This window comes from Phallusia mammillata, chromosome 1 (genome assembly GCF_965637545.1).
Source record: "Phallusia mammillata chromosome 1, kaPhaMamm4.hap1.1, whole genome shotgun sequence".
Taxonomy (NCBI): domain Eukaryota; kingdom Metazoa; phylum Chordata; class Ascidiacea; order Phlebobranchia; family Ascidiidae; genus Phallusia; species Phallusia mammillata.
Window position 1 is genome coordinate 28032593 of NC_137252.1, and position 21899 is coordinate 28054491.

The following is a 21899-nucleotide window of genomic DNA, read 5'->3' on the forward strand; positions in this document are numbered from 1 at the left end:
GAGATTTTTTGTGTCATTTTCGGCACAGTTGCAACGTTAAATTTTGCAATTGAGGGCAGTATTTTCAGATCAATATTAAGCGAGCACTTCTGCAACGGTTTTACAAACATGATGCATTAAAATCGCTAGAGAAGGCCACTGTGTTACTGGTTGGTAATGAAGACAAACGAAACGGAAAAGCATACTTACTATATTGCTTTGTGGCTTTCCAAAAGCTGACCATAACAATAACATGTCCAAATATCTATAAAGTCGTTTTTTCACAATTTGCAAAACAGGCGACTGCACCATACTTACGAGATATTGTAAACATAATGTAATTTTAGGCACATACCAATTTAAAATTGTTTAAAAAAACGAATGTTTTGCCAAAACTTTCTTTGTGTGCAGCTGCTATTCTACAAAGAAACTAATACTTGCACACAATATATATCAAAAGCAGCCTGCTAATTTTGGAAACCTTTTAAATCTAGCTGTCGCTTTCTATAACCATGGCGGACATGTTAAGCTATGTGCTGGACACTATTCTATTGTCTCATAATTTTACAACTTGGCAAACAGTAAGTTGCGTACCGAGGTCAAGGATAAACCGTTTAAGCGTCTATAGACTTGCATAGTTAACTGGCTGACTGAAAGCTAAACTATAGTTTAGCTTTCAGTCAGCCAGTTAACTATGCAAGTTATTTTATAAAGACTACATGCAAGCACAAGTTCATTACTTGGAATTCATTCAACTTGTTGGTTTGTTCAAAATTTTGACAGCAGCTATACCTGCGACTGCGCATAGGTTACAGGAATAAAGGCGAACTTAACGAAAGACAAAATTCCTGTGCAGGCCGCAGGGTAAAATTTAACGCCCGCGTGCCTCCAATTAACTTTGCGTGATCTTAACGCGGTAGATATTCCTGCACGACTTGCCACAGGCAGAAATACTACCGACCACGAGACGATTTTCCCTATTGTTGGCGTCAAAAACTTGCTGATCTTTTTGGTTGTTTGGTGATTTTTGGTGATTGTGCAGTGGCTTGGTGAATATAAATTATACATATACATATATTATTGTTGTATTCTCGATCAGAGAAAATCAACAGAATGAATAATACGAAAACAAGCACGGTTTATAAAGCACCTAAATCATTTAGCACAGCAGCACAAGAATGCGAATCAAGCAATTAAAACGCAAGGTGCGAAATGAGTACGACACAGGCCTCGAAATGCGTAATACTTAATAATTATAAAAACCGCGTTTCAAGGTGTTGAGAAACAATTTGCACATTGGCATTGTTTTAGCTCAGTAATTGTTAAAAATTTTGTCATATTTTTTGTTCTCTTATTCCATATTCGTATCGTTGATTCAAATGCAGATTGGTGTTATTTTTATCTAGGTTAAATCCTGACCTTGGCAAAGATTCTTCAAACAAGATTGGTAGCATCAAACTATAGACAGACACAGGACGCTCTAACTCAGTGGTGTACAACCTCTCCCCCTCGGGCCTATGCGGCCCGTTGATTAAAAGTTGTGCGGCCCACAGTGACGCTTAAATTTCAATGAACTAGCAAACGAGTCCAATTATTATCTATTTTTGAGCAGATCATTGAGCCCGGCTTGTTTTCTGCGACCTGGCAATAATGCGAAATTTAGTTGTAGTTAAGCATATTTGATATGCAACTAAGTAAAATCACCTTGTGTTATACAAAGGTGAGGCCCACGATCTAGTCATCGCAATTGAATTTTTCCCTAAAGTGACCAAGGTTGCACACCCCTGCTCCAACTAGTACTTCAACCAGCAGTACGACAAATTTAGTGATCTGCATATGTTTATTACATTTCAGTGCCTGCCTAAACAAGCTACTGCACGTTTTACAACACAGGAAACAATTTAAATGACAGGAATTGTTTTAAGCCAAAAAAAGCGAATTAATCTAAATATACATTTACAACGTGGGCTTGGTCAAACAGGGATTGGGACAGGAATAAACAGAATTAAAAGCTACAGAAACAAAGGTAAATCAACCTACAAATTTACTTCTGTTTGTTTTTCCAAGAACATTATAACAATAACTTTAATAATTTTCAACTATATCTTTTACATCCCCATATAGAACCCCACGAACTGCCCCCTTAGGCCGACACTAATGCCTCGACGCAGTAGATCAGGCTTTTAGCTCTGATTTTAAAATATTCCACCAAATCCCAGTTATCAGTGCTCCTGTTTTCGTCATTCAGGTACCTTTGCTTGATCATGTAAGAACTGATTGGCGCGCCAGGCTTGCATCGAGCGTAGCAGCCAGGACTTAAAAGGGTGAATGTGAAGAAATAGTCACGCCCAGGGCCAGACTTCACACTGCAAATAATAACAAAAATTCACATTGCGAGGCGAAAATGTGGTTAATTTTTATTGTTTTAATCCGAATTTTTCGTCAAAAATTGCCCTTTCTTGTTTTAAACAACATGTAGTAATAACGGATCAACTAATAGTTAAACACATTAACTTTTTGACATAAAGATTTTAATCGTACCTTAAAGTTAAGAATTGGGGTTTAGAAGTCAACGGTCTTTGAAACCGCATCTTAATTTTAACTCTAATTTTTAGGTTATGTTTCTTTGTAGTGTAAAACTACTTGTTTTCATGGAACCGAAATCATTCCTGCCTCGCTACTTATTGCAAATCTCTTCATTACTTAATTACATCAACTTGCCTCAACACAATCTCGTCACTGAGCAGGCCATCTTCGCCGACGTCAGCCTCGTTGCGGCCGTTGAAGGTCACCTTGACATTGACACGGTTGTCCACCCGGAGTGAATTTCCCCGTCGTAAGCCCAGCGTGCAATCGCGTATCGCATAACCACCACTCCCCTCCGCTCTTCCTCTCATTTTTATGCGGACACGATCCACCCCCATTTTGGAGAAATCTTGATCGTCCAGAACGACCCGGAATCGGCCAGTGTATTTGGAGTTACTGTAAAGGATTGCAAATAGGTTTAGTATATCGTGCCCAACAATTTTTTCAGGTAACTTCGTCGTAACCATTCAGTGTTATGAAAGATTAAAGCCCAATACAAGTCCCAGCAATACAAATAATCCGCCTGTGGAAAATCCAGGCTTTCCTTCAAATCTAAATAGAGCATGCTCCAACGACCTTCCATCTAGACAAGAGTTCCCGAAGCGACAGACACAGCAATACCTTCATGAATGATGTAACAAACAGGGTATAGAGCTACTAACACAAGAACTCATGACAGAAAGGTTTGTTAAATACCGATGGATGGCGTAAATTTTAAATTTCGTTTTTATTTATTTCTGGGTTCGAAACCCGCGTGATAAAAAGTGAGTAAGATTGGGTTAGGGTATAACTCAATTAAACCTTTGAAACTAAGGTTGATTTTATTGCTGTTATTTTAATGAATTCTCACCCCAACCCTAATAGCTCTAACCGTCAGCATTCTACACAATTTTTTTTCACGGGGTTCGAACCCAGGACACTCCCGGGGACGAATCCCGATCAAGGTTTTTTATATCTGTATGTGGGTCAGGCGGGCCAGACCATTTGGCCAAGTTCCTGCCCGCATTGTAAACAAATTGCATTTGAAATGTTCAAAAATGCACTTTGCGCCACGTAACGATATTTAGCAAACTTGTCTGGTGTGAGTTCGTGTGTTAGAAGATTTTCCACAAAACAGTAGCTTTTATCGACCTCAAGTTGTGTTGGTGCGTATAAAGCGATATTACCCACCAACCTGTATTCTCCCTTTCCAGATTTTCCGAAGACTGAAAACGGAGCCCAAACAAGTTCACCAATCGGCTTCGGTGGGTCAAAGCCAGTGTCATTGACGATCTTGAAGGGCACCATGCAAAAGTTATCAAGCTGTTTGGCTGCTTCGCTAAACTCCACCTGTAGAAAAAGTGCCAAAATTTTGGACATTATCGTTCGTTAGCTGAAATTTCATTCATAATTCTTGCCGACAAACAGTAGTATAATATGGTAAAACGCCGATGAATATATCCTACGGAAAATGCATTCCTTTCAAATCACAAATATAGCGAATAACGGACAACTTCTCGAGCAGAGATGGGCAAATGTATTATTGGGATTATTTTGTAGATCGGCTGTAAACAAATTTTCCAGTGTTTGGTGCAGGTCAATTTACTACCCGTATCAGTTATTCTGTCCTACGAAACATACTCTTGTTTTGTTGCATTAAAATGCTTCAACGTCGAGTTTATAATAAGTGATGCCCAGTGGATGGATTCGGCCTGTGTTGCACCGGTTCTATAGAACCGTCCCCATGAAATTTTAGTTTTTGAAAGCCCCTCACAGACCCGACTCGTGGTTTAGCAAGTAAGCAAGAAATATTTCCTTTTTTAACAAAAACAACATATCTTTCTTACAGATGAGTTGTCGATAGTGATGGGAGTCGAAAATGGGAATCCCATGGTGCTTTTGTCAGGGTATTCAGCGCCAGCTGTTCCACAATAACTCATGCTGCCACATGAAGTAGCGGTTTCGATTTGGTCCACCTTGTTGTTGCTCACGAAAACCGCCAAAACCCATTTCTCACCATCCTGAAAACGAGGTTAAAAACACACAGTTATTTTGCAGTTGTATGTTTGCTGATTAAGACTTCTGCATGTTGTTATTTTCGATTGCTTTATTTCTACCTCAGTGCGCAACAGCCATACATGGTGAGCTTGTTTCTTTTTAGCGTTTGTTTATTAAAGAGCAACAAGACGCTTTTTATCTCTTTCCGTCTCAGTGGAATTTAAGTAAGCAATGTTCCTTTCAATAATTGCTTAATGTGGCGAAGAAAAAAGCAAATTAATTAATTCTAAACTTGCACACAAAACACGTGTGGCTGACAAAAAGCTTTCGTCAAAACTACTTTTTTGTAAAACCGCAACCCCCAATATGGTATACTTGTTAAATGTAGTTTCCATAAACAAACGCTGTAAAGGTGAACTTCTATTACATTACATGCTACTGTAATGGATAGTAAATCTTTCCTTACTAATGAAATCTCCTTTCAAGTAACAGCAACTTCGACAATTCAGGGTCACTAAAATCAAATCAAGAAAATTCAGTGTGAAAACCACAAAATCGGTCGCTGTATTTTATTTGTTTTATGAAAACAAACGCATTTTACTTTTATAAGTATCATCAGTGTCTGAAAGCGATTCTAATCCTCGCCTTTTCGCGGTTTTATCAGCGTACCTGCAGGTCTGCATTTGCAGTCATGCAAGGCAGAGGAGAGGTTTCTTGCGGTTGGTTTGGGCGTGTGTGCATTTTGAATTTTTTGCTTTTATTTATGGGTTTTATCCCGTTTTTTTATATTGTTTTTAGATACTGATGATGCTTATAAAAGCGAAATGCATTTGTTTTCGTAAAATACGGCGACCGATTTAGTGGTTTTCACGCTGAATTGTCTGTACTTGAAAGGATATTAAGTATTTACCTTTGTACCACGTGGAAGCATCATCTGGTAAGGCCATCCACATTCACAGTTTCCTGATTCTGGCATCGTGAAGTTGATTTCATCTGCGCCCGCCCACTCCTCGGGTATTCGCTTGATGACTGTCGCATGGACGTCGTACCGTTTTACAACCACGTGGTCTTCGTTCTCGTTCATGCTACAGATAAATACATTTGGTTGAACCTGTGCAGTTAATAAGATACCAAAACGTTTTTACAAATTTGCTTTTTCTATGGGCTAATACCATATGTATTGACTGTGCGTGATTTTAATATACAGGAACAGTTCTGAAAAATGCATGACGATTTTGCATTAGGTACAGTTTTACACATTAAAAATACTTGTTTTTTTGTGTGACTTCTTTCTTTTGGCGTGTATTATACCACCTCCGAGCAACATTCGAAAACAACAGAACATTCTGTTGAATAGTAACAAACGTTAACAACTTACGCGTGAACAAATTTGTCCATCTCAATCCACCTTCTTCTGTCATCAACGTGTCTCTCCGGGCAAATAAACAATCGCATAGTCATGTGTATAGCGCCTTGGAAGCAAAATATTAACGTATTTAAAGAAGATTAATTATTAAAAAAGATTTAGAAACAGATTAATTATAAAACATCATATTCTGTCACGTAGTAATTTAAACTATACATCCTATTTCATCGAAAATATTTTACCAGTTAGCGTGTATATATAAGTAAAACCTATAGCACCGGCCATTGCCAACAAGTTATACTATGCAGGACTACTATTTATTAGTGTTAATTGTGCAGTGCTATATTTTCACCATTTGGCATTTGGCAAAATCGATTGTCAGCCGTTTGTAATTTTTTGTATAAATAAGCTTATATTTAGTTTACCAAGTAATGTAGCAAAACCTTTCAAATGGACGCTTTGTGCAATAAAGTATTGGTTTGTTCTGGGTAAGCCAAAAATCACATAAGCAACACTCGGTAAGTAATGTCATTGGCGCTTCGTAAAAAGCAAGTTTTTCGCTACTCCTAACTCGATGGTAGAGCTACTAACACCATACCTCACGTCAGACCCACATTTAGCTAATTTTTGATAGGTGGCGCAAAGAGCTGAATTATTTATTTAGCAGCTGGAGAGGGGTAGGGCTAAGATGTAAGTTTTTACAAATTTTACATCAAAAAACAAATTTTGTTGCTAGTTTTATTGAATTTTGAATACGAATACCTTACCCCGACCCTAATAGACCTAAACGTGAGCATTTTTAGAGACTTATCGTTTTAAATAGGAAAAGTGCCCTTTGTGCCACCTATCGAAAATTTGTGAAATGTGTGTCTACCGTGAGGTATGGTGTTAGTAGATTTTTCTAACTCGACAGGACTTTACAGTGTTCACTCTTTTGTACAAGTTTACTTTAGATTTTTACCACCCTCGGTTGTAAAAATACACTAGAGATTAAAGAACATACTGCTCCCACCTGTAATGTCTGGCTTTCGACGCAAGCGTATATGGTATGAGAAGGGTTCGTGGTTCAGTTTGAATTCCACTTCGTGCTTCAATTGAGGATCTATCAAGGCTGTTTTGATGTCGGCAGATTTGAAACCACTTTTGGCCCATTTGCCTCCATGCCATCTGAAATGCAGATTACGACTTTCAAAGCAGTGTTTGTAGCTTCTGGAGAGTTTTATACTCAGGTATACGTGTGTTCGTAAAAAAAAAAAAAAATCAAAAAAAAAAAAAAACTAGCTCTAATGTCTAAATGAGTTACAGTCTTCCGTTCATGTGACAAACTGTAACCATAATGTTTATTTCTAAAGTACAGTATGTTTGTTACAATGTTTTCTCCCCTATTTACGGTGTTGAACTCAGAAACGTATACAGGCCCAAAATTTGGGAGCAAACTTGGGCCGAACCCGAAACTGCCAGCTCGAAACCCGACTTTCGACCAAAGTTTTGTTGATATTAAGCCCGAATTCGGCAAAAAAGTTGTATTTACCAAGGTGATATTGCAAAACAAAAATGTTACCCAATGTTAAGTCAGGCCCGAATCAAGCTTGTTTTAATCAAACAGAACCCCGAACCAGGACCCAAATCTAATAACAATAGTGTTTACCTAGAAGTTATTACAATTAAGTGATACGTTCCTCACTTTTGTTCTCACCAACCGTTACTTACTTGTCGAAACCATTTGGAGCCTGTCTTCCAGGGACAAGTACGACATCCCCAGGATCGACGATAACACCTGGATTGGTCTCTTTCAGCTCAGTCACAGAGTTGTCGAAGTACACTTGAACAACTTCGTCCACCCTTTTGTGCCAGCGGAAAAAGATCGGATCCCTTGCGGCCGTTGCAGGCCGAATCATGTAAGTTGTCTATGCAAAAAAGTAGAGCATGATTTTGCAAAGTTACTCTCCGTTTCTGAACCGTTTTCTTGAAGTACACAGCGGGTGTCATATCGCAGGTATCGAATTAATCTTATGTGCAACGGGAAATCACAAATTTTGGACTGCAGATATGATGAGGTTATAGCTTTTTGTCAAAACTACGATGATAATAATCTAAGCAAAAAAATCAGAGCCAGTATATTTGTGTAGAACATAACGACGTTTCGACAAGTGCTATTGTCATCATCAGGTTAGACGATGATAAATTTTAGTTGTTTTAACGCGGGAATGCGCCTAAGGCGGTAAAAGTATCATGGAATTTACAGATCTGCCCAAAACTACCTTTAAATGTGATTTACCAGCAAAAAACGTGTATGCACATTTTCGAAGTGGCATCATCATTATTGGATTTTCGTTTGGAGGAAATATAAAACATCCGATACATAGTTTGTAAATTGACTTACACCAACGCCTTTCGTAAACTCAACGTGTCCGCTGTTGTGGAAACTGCCATATTCATCTGTAAACTCGTAGGTAGAAGGCTCGATGATATGTCCGGCTACGTTTGGATCCAGTTCCCAGCTGAAAAACACGTAAATTTTGTGATGTGGCTGTTTTAGACCAGTGGTACAATTCAAAATATCCCCTCAAGACTTAAGTTAAACAAAAACATTTTAGATTCATATCAGATTCCTTTGCACGTTTTTTTAACCTTTACATCTTATTTGCAAACAGACGTTGTACGTAGCGTTTCCTCCCGGAAATATTTCGACAGGAAATTCCCGGGATTACCCGGCAATATAACGTTCTCGAATCCTGGGAAATTTGTGTTTACTTCCCGGGAAAAAAACAAGTAACTTAAAACGTTTTTTTGTATGTAAAGCATGAAAATGAATAAACCGTGTCGGCTCTAACATTTCGAAACATTGCTCTATCGCAGGGGTTCTTAACCAGGGGTACATGTACCACTTGGGGGGTACGAAGCACCAAAGCAGGGGGTACGACATGCACTGTGAAATTATACGCTATTTCGGCATATCTGTGAAGAATGCGTAACAAGTTATACTTTGTTATATGTCTTTGACTGATGTAAATTGACTGATTGTTGGTGTGCTGCAAATATTGTTGAACTTACAAGACTATTTTAATGCATGCATTTAACACGTAAGTTATAAATATACTGAGTTTAATTCCTATTATTACAATTTTATTTACTTTCGTCGGCCATTGTAGACAGGGGGTACGAGAAAATTTCGTGAAAGCTGAAAGGGTACGAGCGCTAAAAAGGTTAAGAAACACTGCTCTATCGCATTACCTTCTACCGTCTCTTGACTTCACTTTGGCGTTTGGGCTGGTGTAAACACTCCTCAGTTTATCTTCAATTTCAACAAATTTAGCCTGAGCTTCTGCTGACCACGTTTTGCTGGGTCGAGGATTCATGGTTGGGTAGTCTTTTCTGAAATCTTCCCCAGCGTCGTACCCCTCTGGTTTTTCATCATACTCATAAGACTAAAAATCACACCTTGAATACAGTTTGCTTTGGAATTGAGTTAGCCAGGTCTAGCAAAACCTTGAACATTGCATATGAAACCACATTCAGCATTTTTTTTTAAATATAACGTGTAAACAACAGTTATATATTTTTCCAACTGTTAAAAAGTATATTCCTTTTAGAATTCGGCCACTGAAACTCGATGTCAGTTTGTTTATCTTTAAATTTCTAATGATTATAAATTGAAAAATATTTTTTGTCACATTCCACGGGGATAGTACGCGGAGAAATTATACAAACTATTCGCCCAGGGTCGTGTTAACACGGCATCAGGCCTCAGTTTTTGTACCTTGACAGGTTCAAGACCCCACGACTCTCTTTCTGCGTCGTATCTCGCCAGCAATTGCGTGTGCATGTAGAAAAACAAATTGCCTTGTTTCTTTGGTCCAATTGGGTAGTTACTGTAGACGTTGTGCCAATGTCTGTAAGTCAAGTTAAAATTTTATTTGCCTTGTCACTTTATCCAAATCTCATTGTTTAACAGTGTTGTAAAACAGCAAGGACACCGAAAAAAAAACACACATTGGTTTTCGAGTCAAGTGTCCCGTTATTTAAATGATGCCTAAAGTAATCTGGGTATATTCTGCCACAGGATCGCAACCGACTGCACGAATCTGGCAGGTATAATCGGTTGCATAGAACATAGTTTGTACCTGCGGGTTCTGCTGGCTAAATGGCACCCAGTATACTTCAAGCATCAATGTGTATGTAAGAGAAATGTGAATTTTCAAACGAAGGAACGAACGAACGACTTTGACTTACTGATGATGATAGTTAAAGTCACCGTCGTTCCGCCAATAATGCATCCAGCTTTCTTGGGGTGTACCCTTGCGGTCGTACTTCTTCACGGCAACTGCAGGTTTTTCCGTTGGCGGAAGTTTCGGTGGGTTGGGGTAACTAAGATACAAAATGACAAACTTTTTGGAAAATTTTGCTGGGCCACAGCAAATCCAAAGTCCACGAATACTTAATCGTATTGCCCATAATACCGCCGTGACTCCTAAAATGTTTTAGTTCTTTATGTTAAGAGTGCCTGTTTGGCAAAGACATGGAGAATTGTTTCGGTTGATTTAGTGGTAGTTGTATTCCTACTTCAAGACAAAATGTGTATCCTGGACGTACGATTTTAAACTTTAACGTCGCCACCCATCAAAATATTTGAGCAAAAACCTATCTTGAATCCTCTTATCCAGGCAAATGGTTCTGTTGCCGTTTTAAAACAGATCAGGGACTATGTATTTGTAATTCTGCATGAGATGAAAATGTACATGTACTGTATGTACGATAGAGTAACATTAATTATAAGAGAGGTATTAATATTTTTAACAAGACTGCTACTCAAACATAACATTTTTTGTGATACTTCTGTTTTAAACTTGGAATAAAAGAATATTAAAACACAGAGTATCCCGGGGCTACATTTTATTTGATATTTTACTTTGTGACATAATTGTGCCGTGTAAAAACGGAAAAACAGCAAAGAGTGAAAATGGGAAAACGAGGCCAAAGGGTTAAATAGGGCAAAAAGATAAATCAACTTTAGAACTGGCTGGAATGGTTTCGCGTCCAATATTTCGTATTTTCTAATACAGACGAATCCGGTTAATCGCATACCGGTTAATCGCATAATCCGTTTAATTGCATCGCAATAAAAAAATCCCAAACCGTCGCCCATCGTTTGTTAAGAAAATCGTCCGGTTAATCGCATACCGGTTTATCGCATAAACCGGATACTCACATCGATTTTCAACGAAATATGCGATTAACCGGAGTGATGATCTCTATGTGAAAGTCGAACAGACCGAGTTTTTCGAATAAAAGACGACGATATGATAGTAAAATCCTCCGGTGGTAATGTACGCGAAAAAACGTAGATGCATGTTTGCATTCTACACCAAATAACGCATCTAACGTTGAAAATGAAACGTCTCGACCATAAAATATTTTTGAAAAGTTATTAGGAGATTAAATCGGCGTTCAGTTTACCGCTGTGCGATAACTAGGAATCGTTATCTCAAAGCCGTGCACATTGTTCCTTTATTGTTGGCTTATCTAATGGCCAATAGTGAAATAACAAGCGTTTAAAAGAGTTCAACACGTTAAAATTACGAAACTGGTGTTCCGGCAAAGACGCTGATTGTAATTTCTTACTATGTGCAAACTGCACCAAATTCGAAGTATTAAACTGTATTGAAATTTAAAAAATGTTAAATGTAAAACAAATGGTTAAAAATGTTCTTCGGTTATTGTTCATGACCCGCAAAACACGTAATGGTTGTAAAAAATGTTAGCTCGCAAGTAATCACACTATGTTGTTTAGATTCACGTAATTGGTAACGTGCCAATGATTGACATATTTTATGTCGTCTATTCGTGACCTTGCGCAACTTATCAGGTGGATCAACGATTAAGAAAGACATTTATTCCTCTAGTATTTGTTGCTGGTTTAAATTTTTGAAGCAACGATCACACGTTGATCACGTGAGAGTCACGCTAATCTTGCAGCTGCAGTTTTGCTGAATAAGCTAGAAAGTAGCGCCACAATCTGAGTCTTTAAAGGTTTGCTAAAATGAATTATTCTTTTTGTCAATTGAATAACGGGTTACTGATGCACCTCGCCTTTGCACCCTTGCGCTGTAGAATGTGCCGAAGTTGGAAGTTTGACCAGGTTTCGGTCGTGTACTTTCGGGTTTGGGCTTGCTTACAAATATATGCTCAGCGCTTTGCCGCTTAACGCGTTGGTTTGAACTACAAAACGAAATAGGTCAGAAACAATTTTACGTGTATATTAAGCGAGATGCCTTTATAAGGGAAACTACCCAAAAGAAGACTAAAACGTCATAAACTGTCGTCATAGGGAAGTTCCTAAATTTAAATGTTGGGTCCCTTGGCTACGATGCGATGTAACATATCTTTTCAAATAAACCTGACTACAAGAGAAAGCACAAATCAAACGAACTGCGGCGTGTGCGCCAATTAAAGAGTGTGTGTGCGTTGCTTTTGTTTCTTCAAGACACTTGGGCGATTGCACCATAGCCACGACAGTTAGGAAGCATGACGTCATGTATTGTGCTGAGAGTAGCTCTTTTTTCAATTCGGCAACAAAAGAGAGAAAAAACTGCTCCGTTGCCATAGTTGAGCGTCACTGCAACATAGTTTTAGCTGGGAAAGTGTAAATGAGCACTTTTGATAACCGCGTGGACTGTTTACATAGCAACCGGATTATCGCATAATCCGGTTAATCGCATCAAATGCCCTTGGCAAATCGATGATGCGATTAACCGGATTCGTCTGTAATAGCAACTCGAATTTCGCCACGATACACCTTCAACTGTGAATTTAAAAAGTCCATGCACAAAATTTCGTTACGATTAACAAAATACGAACGCAGTGTCAACGAGTTCGTCACCTGATGTGCTTGGACTTGGCCAAGTCGCTGTGTACGATGTAGCTTTCAATGGCTGACTGATACAGCTCGTAGTTGACTTCAAAACTCTGTTGTCGTGCCTCGGCATAATCCAGCACCGCTTCCAAGTCGTCCGTATTGTCCTCAATGCGTTCAAGCTCCTTAATGAACTTGGCAGCTTTTTCCTTGTGAGTTCCGTCAAACTGGCTGAACATGCTGTGAAAGATAAAAACGTTTTTTTTTAATTTGTGTGTTTATTATCGTGTGATAAAATTGTCAAAGTTAAGGACAAGCTTGACAAACATGAAAGTCTACTATTACCGTAACTCGTGTCAACCTCATCTAGGTAGCGCCAAAAGCTCAAATCCTATTTAAAATGGAATATCTCTAAAACGCTGACCCTTGGGGCTATTAGGGTTGGGGTTAGGTCTTATCAATAAGAGTTCAACAAAACGAATTTAAAAACTCTGATCCTACTATAAAATTTTCAAACTTACTTCAAACCCTAACCCCTTTCACTGCCAAATTAATAATTCAGCTCTTTAATTGCGCCACCTATCAAAATTTAACGAAATGTGGAACTGACATGAGTTATAGAGCAAGTAGCTCTACCTGATAAACAACGTAATTCGTCTTTTAAAAGAGTAACTGCTGTTAGTCACCAGTCTTTAAATGACAAAGCTAGAAAGACCAAGGATGGATTCAAATGTTCTTCGGTCCACTTAAATCGCATTACAAAATTAGCTCTTAGGTGTTCAAATGTCAAAAGTCAATGAAACCGTATCATTCAATATGTTTTGTGAGCTTAAAAAATATGTATCATACACTTACCCAGTCAAACCTAGACCAGAAGCATCTTCTTCATCATCAATGGGCCCAGTTGGTTTCCAGTGGAAAAGCTTCTCAAATCTTTCCTGATACTTTTCTTTTTCAGTTCGAGCATCTGAATATTGCACAGTATATAAAATTGGATATCTACACCAAAGGCTTTCTTTGTAAACCGGGGCTTAAGACTTGCCAAGAATTGGCAATTTCAGCACACTCAAATCAGTCTGTGTGTTTCTTATTAAAAACCACCGCGAGTTTTGATTCCTACTATTTTTGAATGGCTCCATTAGTCCTCATTCAAATAGAATCAACTTGGACACAAATGGCAGCTCACCCTTCTTTGTCAGGCTCTTCCATTTCTCGACAACCCGTTTGATGATGTCAAAGTCGGAGTCGACACAAACCAGATCAGACACCAGTTGAGCGAATTCGCCTTCAACCTTTTGCGGTTTGTTGTCTTTGATCAGAATCTGGGCTCGGGCTTCCACCAACTTACTGTAGTTCATGACATCAGTGTCTGGCTACAAATAAAGTAGTAGAAGGTAAAAGATAAACTTTGTATTTAAACGTTATATTCTGTGGTCTTGCAGAAACATTTTTCAAGCTCATTAACTTATGTAAAAACTTTAATGTTCAAGCCAAAGAGTGCATGTTATAAGCTTTTTTTAGCTAAAATGGTGCATAGTAACGGTACATAGTTTTCAAATGTGCAATCTTCAACCTCTTAGAAACCCCAAATGGCGCTTTCCTTAAATATTGGTTAGCTCTCTGGTTAGCTGGATTGACCTGGCAATTAAAATTTTCACAAACACCAGAACGCGTTGCTTAAATTTAACACAACGAAACATGAATTTATTTATTTTGACAAACTGCAAATGTGACTTACGTTGTCATGGTAATAGTCGACCAAGTCCTGGGTATCCAAGATCAGCTTTTGGTAAGACACAGGCGACTTTTCTGCCTCCATTGTTTTCTTCTTGCCCTCTGTCTTGACTTTATACGAGTCGTTAGCGTACCCCTGCATGAGAGGAACCAACATCTGAACTTGATTCTTCTTATCTTTGACAGGTTTTGATGTAAGCTTGTTCCAGTACTTCATGGTGTAACCTTGTTTGCCATAAAAAGAACTGTTCGCCAATGTCGCAGCAGCGTTAATCTGAAAAAGCGTTTTTTAGGTAAAATCCTTTTAGGTAAGAGACAGGTGTAAGCAAACAAGTCGGAAACCCGCCTTAAAAAATAGAGCTCAGATCCTTATTTACCAAGCTGGAGTTACGACGCAAATGCGCCCAAGTGCAAAGTTAAACCCGATCCAAAACAAGTTAAAACCCTTTTTCAACTCTGGTTGTGAAACTGATTTAGAATAATAATGTTAATCTGCGGAAAATCGTTTCAATGTAAAAGTAAAATGTAAAAGTGTAAAAGTAAAGCTAAACGTGGCTGCTTACAACAACCCAAATTTGAATGATCCATTTTTACTTTTTATGCAATACGGAATACAGGAAATAATTTGTCACACCTAAAAGGTTTGTGTTCTGTTTTTTTTTACTTTGAATAAGGATGGCCTTAAATCGTGATTAGCTTGCACTCAAAAGATGTTTTAACCAACATTAAGAGAATAAAACTTGTTTTTTAGAGATAAAGTGAAAAAAATTGTTGCCTGCAACAGTTTTAAGCGGGATGTTTTGGCAAGTGTGGTATTGGATTTATTAAAGTCATAATATTTTAAACGGGATTTGTTTGATCCTTGTAAATGGAATTGCGCACAAACCGACCTCTTCTTTGCCCGCGTAGTCGTCATCACTGTCCGGTTCAATTTCGACATACTGACTGGCTGTAAATAAAGTATATTATATATTAATAAATTAGGAGTCTAAATGACGTTTTTAAATAAATCATGGCTATTACATTTGAAATAAATACTGCACGTCTGCGCAGCACACAAAGTAAAAATCTATTTCATTTTTTTAAGGATTTGTTTGAAAGTCACTCAAGTATTGTGTAATTCAAAAATTATTACATCTTAATTTAAGTAAACACCTTACAATATGAATCACAGTACGCCAGGCCCATTGAACCTTACAATATGATTTCGGAATATAAACGAATGGTGCTGCTAGTTACCACTTTCAAAACTCCTTAATGGCACAGCAAACAGTTACGTCATCACTACTTACTTGACGTCATCTTTTTGCCGTAGCCCTGGTACTCGGCCTTGACGGTGTACTTTCCAACCTTGTTGAACACTGGACCATTGTACGACTGTCCTAGGGGAACCACTTCGCTGTAAGTGTTAGAGTGTTCACGACTTCCAGGCTTCCCCAAAACCACGTATTTCCTTGTCGGTGGATCAATCGTACGCACCATGGGTTTGTATTTCTGAATTGATTAATAAATCAAGAGATAAATTTACTGCTGTTTTTAATCTAATCACATTATGTGATATAGCAGACTTGAAACTGGTGGCTTCTGCACGTTGTTAAAACTGACACGTGTTCGCATTGCCGGAAAATGCCACATTTGCAGTGGTTATAAGTCAGCAAATGTTTGTTTAGGTAACTACCCTGGACACTTTGACTTTAAATGAACTTATATTAAAACTTTGAACTGTTATAAAACTTTCAAATTTTTATTAAAAATTTATGTCTAACCCTGTCCCTTTCTTAGCAAATTTGGACATTTTCGCTGCCATTAGCTCTGCCACATATAGTGCTTACCTGAACATAGCCATCAGGGTCTGAGACATAGACCGTAAGATTTCCAGCTCCGGGTTCGAATCCCGGTTCAATCTTGCTTGGCAGTTTACCCACATTCTTCATGGTCGCCTGGAAGTCTACGACGTCACCCTGGCAATCAAAAGAAAGTGTTCGTTGAATTTTGGCACCGATGTTCTTGTGCAGTTATTTAGACCGATTTCGACACAGTGAAGATATAGCGAGTCAAGCCGGTATCTATGACTTTAATGCTTGAACGCCCAATAAGAATCATGCACGGCCCATAATACGCCGACCTACATATATTAATAAAATGAATGCAGTTACTCAAGTATCATTAAACACTCTATTTACAGAATATAGCTTATGCAGAAAAAACTACCACGTCACTTATAGATGACGTCATAAACGGCTAGCGAAAATCAACAAAAAGATTAGATTTTTTGGGGGTTTATAGATTAACAAGGGTTTTAAGAAAAAATATGGCAAATTGGTTTCTCACCTTTTGGTATGGACTTGACCTGAACTTGATGTCGAAGTTGACCTTCCTGGTTTTTTGCTTCTTCGCAGGTGGTGCTGAGTAATCGTCGTCCGAGTCTGAGTCATCATAATCAGGAGCTGATGATTTGACAGCTGGACCGTAATCGTATCTGCTTCCGTACTCGTTTTCATGAGCTCGCTTGAAAACCTAAAAGCACAAGAATTTTCAGCAAAACAAGCTACAAGTCAATATCTATTAATAAGACAGCACGAGGTTTCGATCAATACTGTTGTTATAAAACCAACAAAAGGGGTGTACTACCGTACATCATAGAAAGGAGAGGGAAGACACGGAGTTAGGGATAAAAGCAATTAAACGGCGATAAAAAACACAAGCGATTGGGAACTGACGCGGTTGCAGTTAAGGCATTGGTACAATTTATACGTACTCACCACAGTTCACGAAGTTTGCAACCTTTTCTTTGTATAGTATTTGTTTAGTTGTAGGGAATAAGTTAAAGCTTGGCCTTAGTACCTTTAGGTACCTATTATCAAATTAACAACTAAACAAAAAAGTACAGAACAATTTATGTACAATTATAATCACCATGAGCTCGACAACAACGAGAACAAACTAAGTCAAGTACATTCCAGACAAAAACAAAATGTCAAAAGAGGACGCAATTTCCAATTTACCATGTCCGGCTGGTGGCGCAAGATAGCCAGTTCCTTCTCGCTGTACGTGTACTGGAAGGTATCGTAATACGACCCCGCACCGTATGTCGCATCGTGCTTCCAAGCGTAGTTCATCCACGACAGAGATCTAGCATCTCCTAATAGCACAACGCAAACACAACGATATTGTAATATATCTTGCCTATATGATCAAAATACTTGAAAATTAGAGTCTATGTAAAATGTAATGTAGAACAGTGGTCGGCAACCGCCGGTCCGCGACCCGTTACCGGTCCGCGAGGAGTTCGTTACCGGGCCGTATAACTTTTCAGGTTTAATGCTATAAAACATTTTGCCGATATATCCCGGGGAAAATGAACTAATTTAAGCGTTTTTATTGCCAAATAATTGTAGTTACTTGAAGACCGGTCCGCGATAAAATTTTAGTTTCAAAAACGGGCCGCAGTACAAAAAAGGTTGCCGACCCCTGATGTAAAACACTTGGAATAACGTTGTTTTAGCACTATGTACTGTAAGTAACACAAAAAACGCTAAGTTGTAAAAGTGCACGCAAAAGTCATTGCCACGCCAAGCTAACCTTCGATAGTGTCAAGGCCAAGACTGGCACCACACTCGTGCGCCATATAGTGGAGAAGACGACGTGCCGCTTTCTTTTTGGCCTTCTGGTCCTTCTGGAGTACTTTGTTAAACGACGGATGACTAAAAAAAGAATGATTTTATTTAAAATTGTTTCCTACTGAAAATTTTATCAGGTAGCATTGGGCTGTAAGAACATTGAAATGTAGATGCTAAAACGCAAAATGTGTTTGTGTCGCATAATTATTACGTAGCATGCACTCTATGGCGCCCCTGGTGTTTTCGAGTGGTGTTGAGTGGTGCACGAGTAATTATGGTTGGTGTAATAAACAAACTTGGTTTCCTGTCGATTTTAACCGTTTAAACCCTTTAATAAAGATAGCCACTGCTACTTGGTCTTCCATCTTTCACATCAAAAAAAAAAGGATGTACGGTAGGCCTAACATATACTGTCAACTCTATACCGAATCTTAACGACCTGTAGCATTTATTTGTAACAGCCCGCACTTGCTTGCTCAATTTGATTAACATCAAAAACGTCGTATACACAAGAATATCAACTTACTTCAAGAAGAGAGAAAAACCAGTTTTTCCTTTGTCGTTGAACGCGTAACCCATGCTTTGGTTGTTGGGCCCTTCGTTAGCCATCAAACACCAAATAAAAGCATCAGTGTATCCACGTTGTTGGAAACAATCCCTCATCACAGTAAAAACGTCCGCTTTGGTCCATTTTGTCCCCGGTGTAGGGTCTTTAACCTGCCAACAAATTTTTAACAGATATACTATTTTGCGTCGTTAAAACAAGGTATGGTGCGATATGTATTGCTGGGGTAGCACTAATTATGGATGTTAAAAGGGTATATTTTTTATCATGAAAATTATTGGGATTAGTGTGGTTGTGGTTATCCAACTTGTATACCAAGATAGCATTTACACGAGACGACCGTTGAGTATGCATCAGGCTTCTTAGGTACACCAAATAGTAAACCTTTTCTTATTAATGAAATTTCCTTTTAAGTAAACGCAACTGCGACGATTCAGGGTCAATAAAATCAGATCAAGAAAAAATTCAGCGTGAAAACCATTACATCGGTCGCTGTATTTAATTTATTTTACGAAAACAAATGCATTTCGTTTTTACAAATAGTTACACTTTTCACCATACCTCTTGGGTAGTGTCAAAGTTGAAGTTCAATTTGATACCAGCATGGTCCATTACTGCAAACAGATCCATTTGAGTTCCAGCGAATATTTCGTTTTCGTAGTCAGACATGTCCAGTACTGGCCACACGAAATACCCATCCACGTAATCAATGTCCATCATGACGTCACGGTAGTGCTACGTCACAAAACATTGTCGTAACATACTATCTTGCTAAGATAGAAAAGTTTAAGTTTAAATAATGCTCGGACAAGTTGCTTGTTTTTGGGCTTAGTCTTTATATTATCAGAAGATATTGTGTTTGGGACAATTTTTTTGTCGTTTTTGCGTCAACATGGGAAACGGTTTAATATGATTTATTTTTCTTTAGTTTGAAATCTTTTTACAGGCTTAGAGCGTCTGAACATGGCCTTCGCGTAAATTGGACAGCATAAGAAGTGCGCGTGTGGCAACGCACCACAAACAGAAAAAATATCATGCCCGGCGCTGATAAACACACACGTCTATTCTTCACCTTGCTCTTGCGATCAATGGCTTTGTACTGAAATGTAGAGTTCTCGATCTTCACGGTCACGTCCAAGGTCGGTTTTCCATCCTTTGACGTCACGCTGACTGTCCCGTCGAGCATACCGCCATCACTCAAGGTCACCTGTACGTCTGCTGTGATGGTCGCACCACCATACTTCGTTGCTCCACCAGGATAAGACCGGAAGTAGGCGGCGGAAGCGTTGCCAGACCTGCAAAAAGCATTGTGTGTGGGCTTTAAGTTAACTCTCGGCTGGCAATGACCAACACTTTGTGCAGCCGTTTCCAAAGCGTCAGCCATGTATGGGTGTTATGTTTTTCATAAAACCTGAATGCCGTGATCGAAACTACGTCCTTTTTAAAAAAAAGCGACATCTTCAACTTGTAGTTTTTGAATAGTTTGCCCAATGCATCGTCAAGGCCAGGTTCATTTTTTTCTTTTTCGTACAGAATCTGAAAGCTAAGCGTTAGGTGCATGGGTGGATAGTCGGGTCGTTACGGTGTATTCCGTCACAGGGTGTGGTTGAAGTCCGCTCCTCGCCTCTGATTGATCGAAAAACGCGTGGGAGCAAGCGGAAAAAATGTTCCGCTTCGTACTCTGTTGAACTTGCTTTAGCAGTATTTGCGAATTCAAACATGAACATTAAAAATAAATTTTATGGCATCGAAAGAACTTTTATGTAGCCCCTGCCCATGTGAAATTCAATATAGAGCTTTATGCGGAGTATTGTATGACCCCTATGAAAATAGCGCTAACTTGGTTAACCTACTGATGGGATTACCTTGAAATTAGATCAAAGTGTCGTTATTTCGCGGACAACGTGCAAGTTTATGTCCCAGCACGCATTAAGTTTTAAAATCTAAACTCACCATTTTGGACCAGATGTCACTGCAATGGTTCCACTGACCATATTCAATGCCTTCTGGTGCGGACTTGGAGTATCGACATCAACCTTTAGTTCAATTCGATTCTTCGGTTGAACCGAGCTATAGAAGCCGCTGATAGATTTGTCATAGTCAACTAAAAAACGAAAGTAGACGAAAATGTCAACACCTTATACATTCGTGTTGTTAAATATGATATAGTACCTCTACTTGTGCGGTTGGTACGCTTGAATCCAGGATAGTAAGACATGATGATTGTAGTTCTATTTTACTAAGAGGTTCCCTGAAACAACAAACAAAGCGCTTTGCCACAAATGATAAGGTACAACATCAAACCAGCAACCACGGGTTTTTCTTTCAGTCCCTTCAACTTGTGGTTGGTCAATTGTATATGATTGAATTATGACTAAGTGGATTCTTAAACGAACTGTGTGTGGTCAGCGCGTTAACGCCAGATCGCCTTTCTACTTGTTTGGAGGCTGCTGTTTAGCATTTGATTCCTTTGAAAGGGTTTGTTTTTCTGCATACAGCATTGTGAGTTGTGACTTGTGAGTATAGCTGCAAATGACCTAGGCCGAATTGGGTTCCCTTTGAAGGCCCCAAAGCGTGCAAGACTTTGGTATCCCCGAATGAATCGTCGAAGAGTTAACCTGAGCCTCCTCCAAAGCCAAAAGTAGAAACCCCAAACCTGTCCACCACCAGAATGTTTTTTTTAAATCCCTAATTGGGAAATTAACCAAGCTAAATCACGTCATGAATATGATCGATTGTGAAATGAGGCCCAAATTAAGCTTGGTTTATTTAAACTGGCCACAATTCGCATTGACTTGCAACTCTATAGAACACGTGGGGACAGAGGCACGCGGCAAGAGAACGTGGTGGATGGCGAACGGAGCTTGAAAACTGAAATAATTGTTAGAATATTGAAATATTTACATTCATAAAAAAGCCGCCCCCAAAAAATCACAAAAAACTTAGATCAAATTAAATTGAAACACTATTGCTTATTCCGCTATAAAAATCGTTGTAGTGTCCCCCCTTAGCCATTAACCAAAAAATGGACATGCATGTTTTACTGATGAATAACCCAGTCTTGTCCACGACTTTACAACCATAACAGCAAAAAATCTTTCCCGAAACATTGTTGACTACAAATTTTGCTTCAAAACAGCAAAATATATACTTCTATAAATCTTGTCTATAAATCTACGTTTCGGTGGCATTGGCTCACTAGAATAATTTAACATTGCG

At 38.8% G+C, this 21899-nt stretch overlaps 1 protein-coding gene across 1 annotated transcript; it reads right to left on the minus strand.

Annotated features, from left to right (window-relative positions):
- Nucleotides 1-2122: 2122 nt before the first annotated feature.
- On the minus strand, nucleotides 2123-20925 carry LOC145210474 (uncharacterized). Its single transcript, XM_080079989.1, has 27 exons — nucleotides 20853-20925; nucleotides 20634-20784; nucleotides 19753-19975; nucleotides 19242-19415; nucleotides 18642-18832; nucleotides 18078-18199; nucleotides 17501-17637; nucleotides 16827-17012; nucleotides 16328-16456; nucleotides 15788-15989; nucleotides 15386-15444; nucleotides 14500-14769; nucleotides 13948-14134; nucleotides 13617-13728; nucleotides 12789-13001; nucleotides 10142-10276; nucleotides 9669-9801; nucleotides 9143-9336; nucleotides 8292-8409; nucleotides 7619-7815; nucleotides 6921-7075; nucleotides 5921-6014; nucleotides 5453-5627; nucleotides 4392-4565; nucleotides 3740-3894; nucleotides 2701-2961; nucleotides 2123-2345 (listed from the first exon to the last, which is right to left on the minus strand). The coding sequence occupies exons 1-27, from the start codon at nucleotides 20896-20898 to the stop codon at nucleotides 2123-2125; spliced, it is 4416 nt and encodes a 1471-aa protein (XP_079936115.1). The 5' UTR covers nucleotides 20899-20925.
- Nucleotides 20926-21899: the final 974 nt, after the last annotated feature.

What these genes read in the sequence shown, in the direction of transcription:
- LOC145210474 (XM_080079989.1), bottom strand. Translation starts at nt 20,898, where the DNA reads ATGTCTTACTATCCTGGATTCAAGCGTACCAACCGCACAAGTAGAG. An exon ending in TGCGCCACCAGCCGGACATG is followed by an intron (nt 17,013 to 17,500) that starts GTAAATTGGAAA and finishes TTGTGCTTTTAG; the next exon opens with GTTTTCAAGCGAGCTCATGA. An exon ending in TCTGGAAAGGGAGAATACAG is followed by an intron (nt 2,962 to 3,739) that starts GTTGGTGGGTAA and finishes AATCCTTTACAG; the next exon opens with TAACTCCAAATACACTGGCC.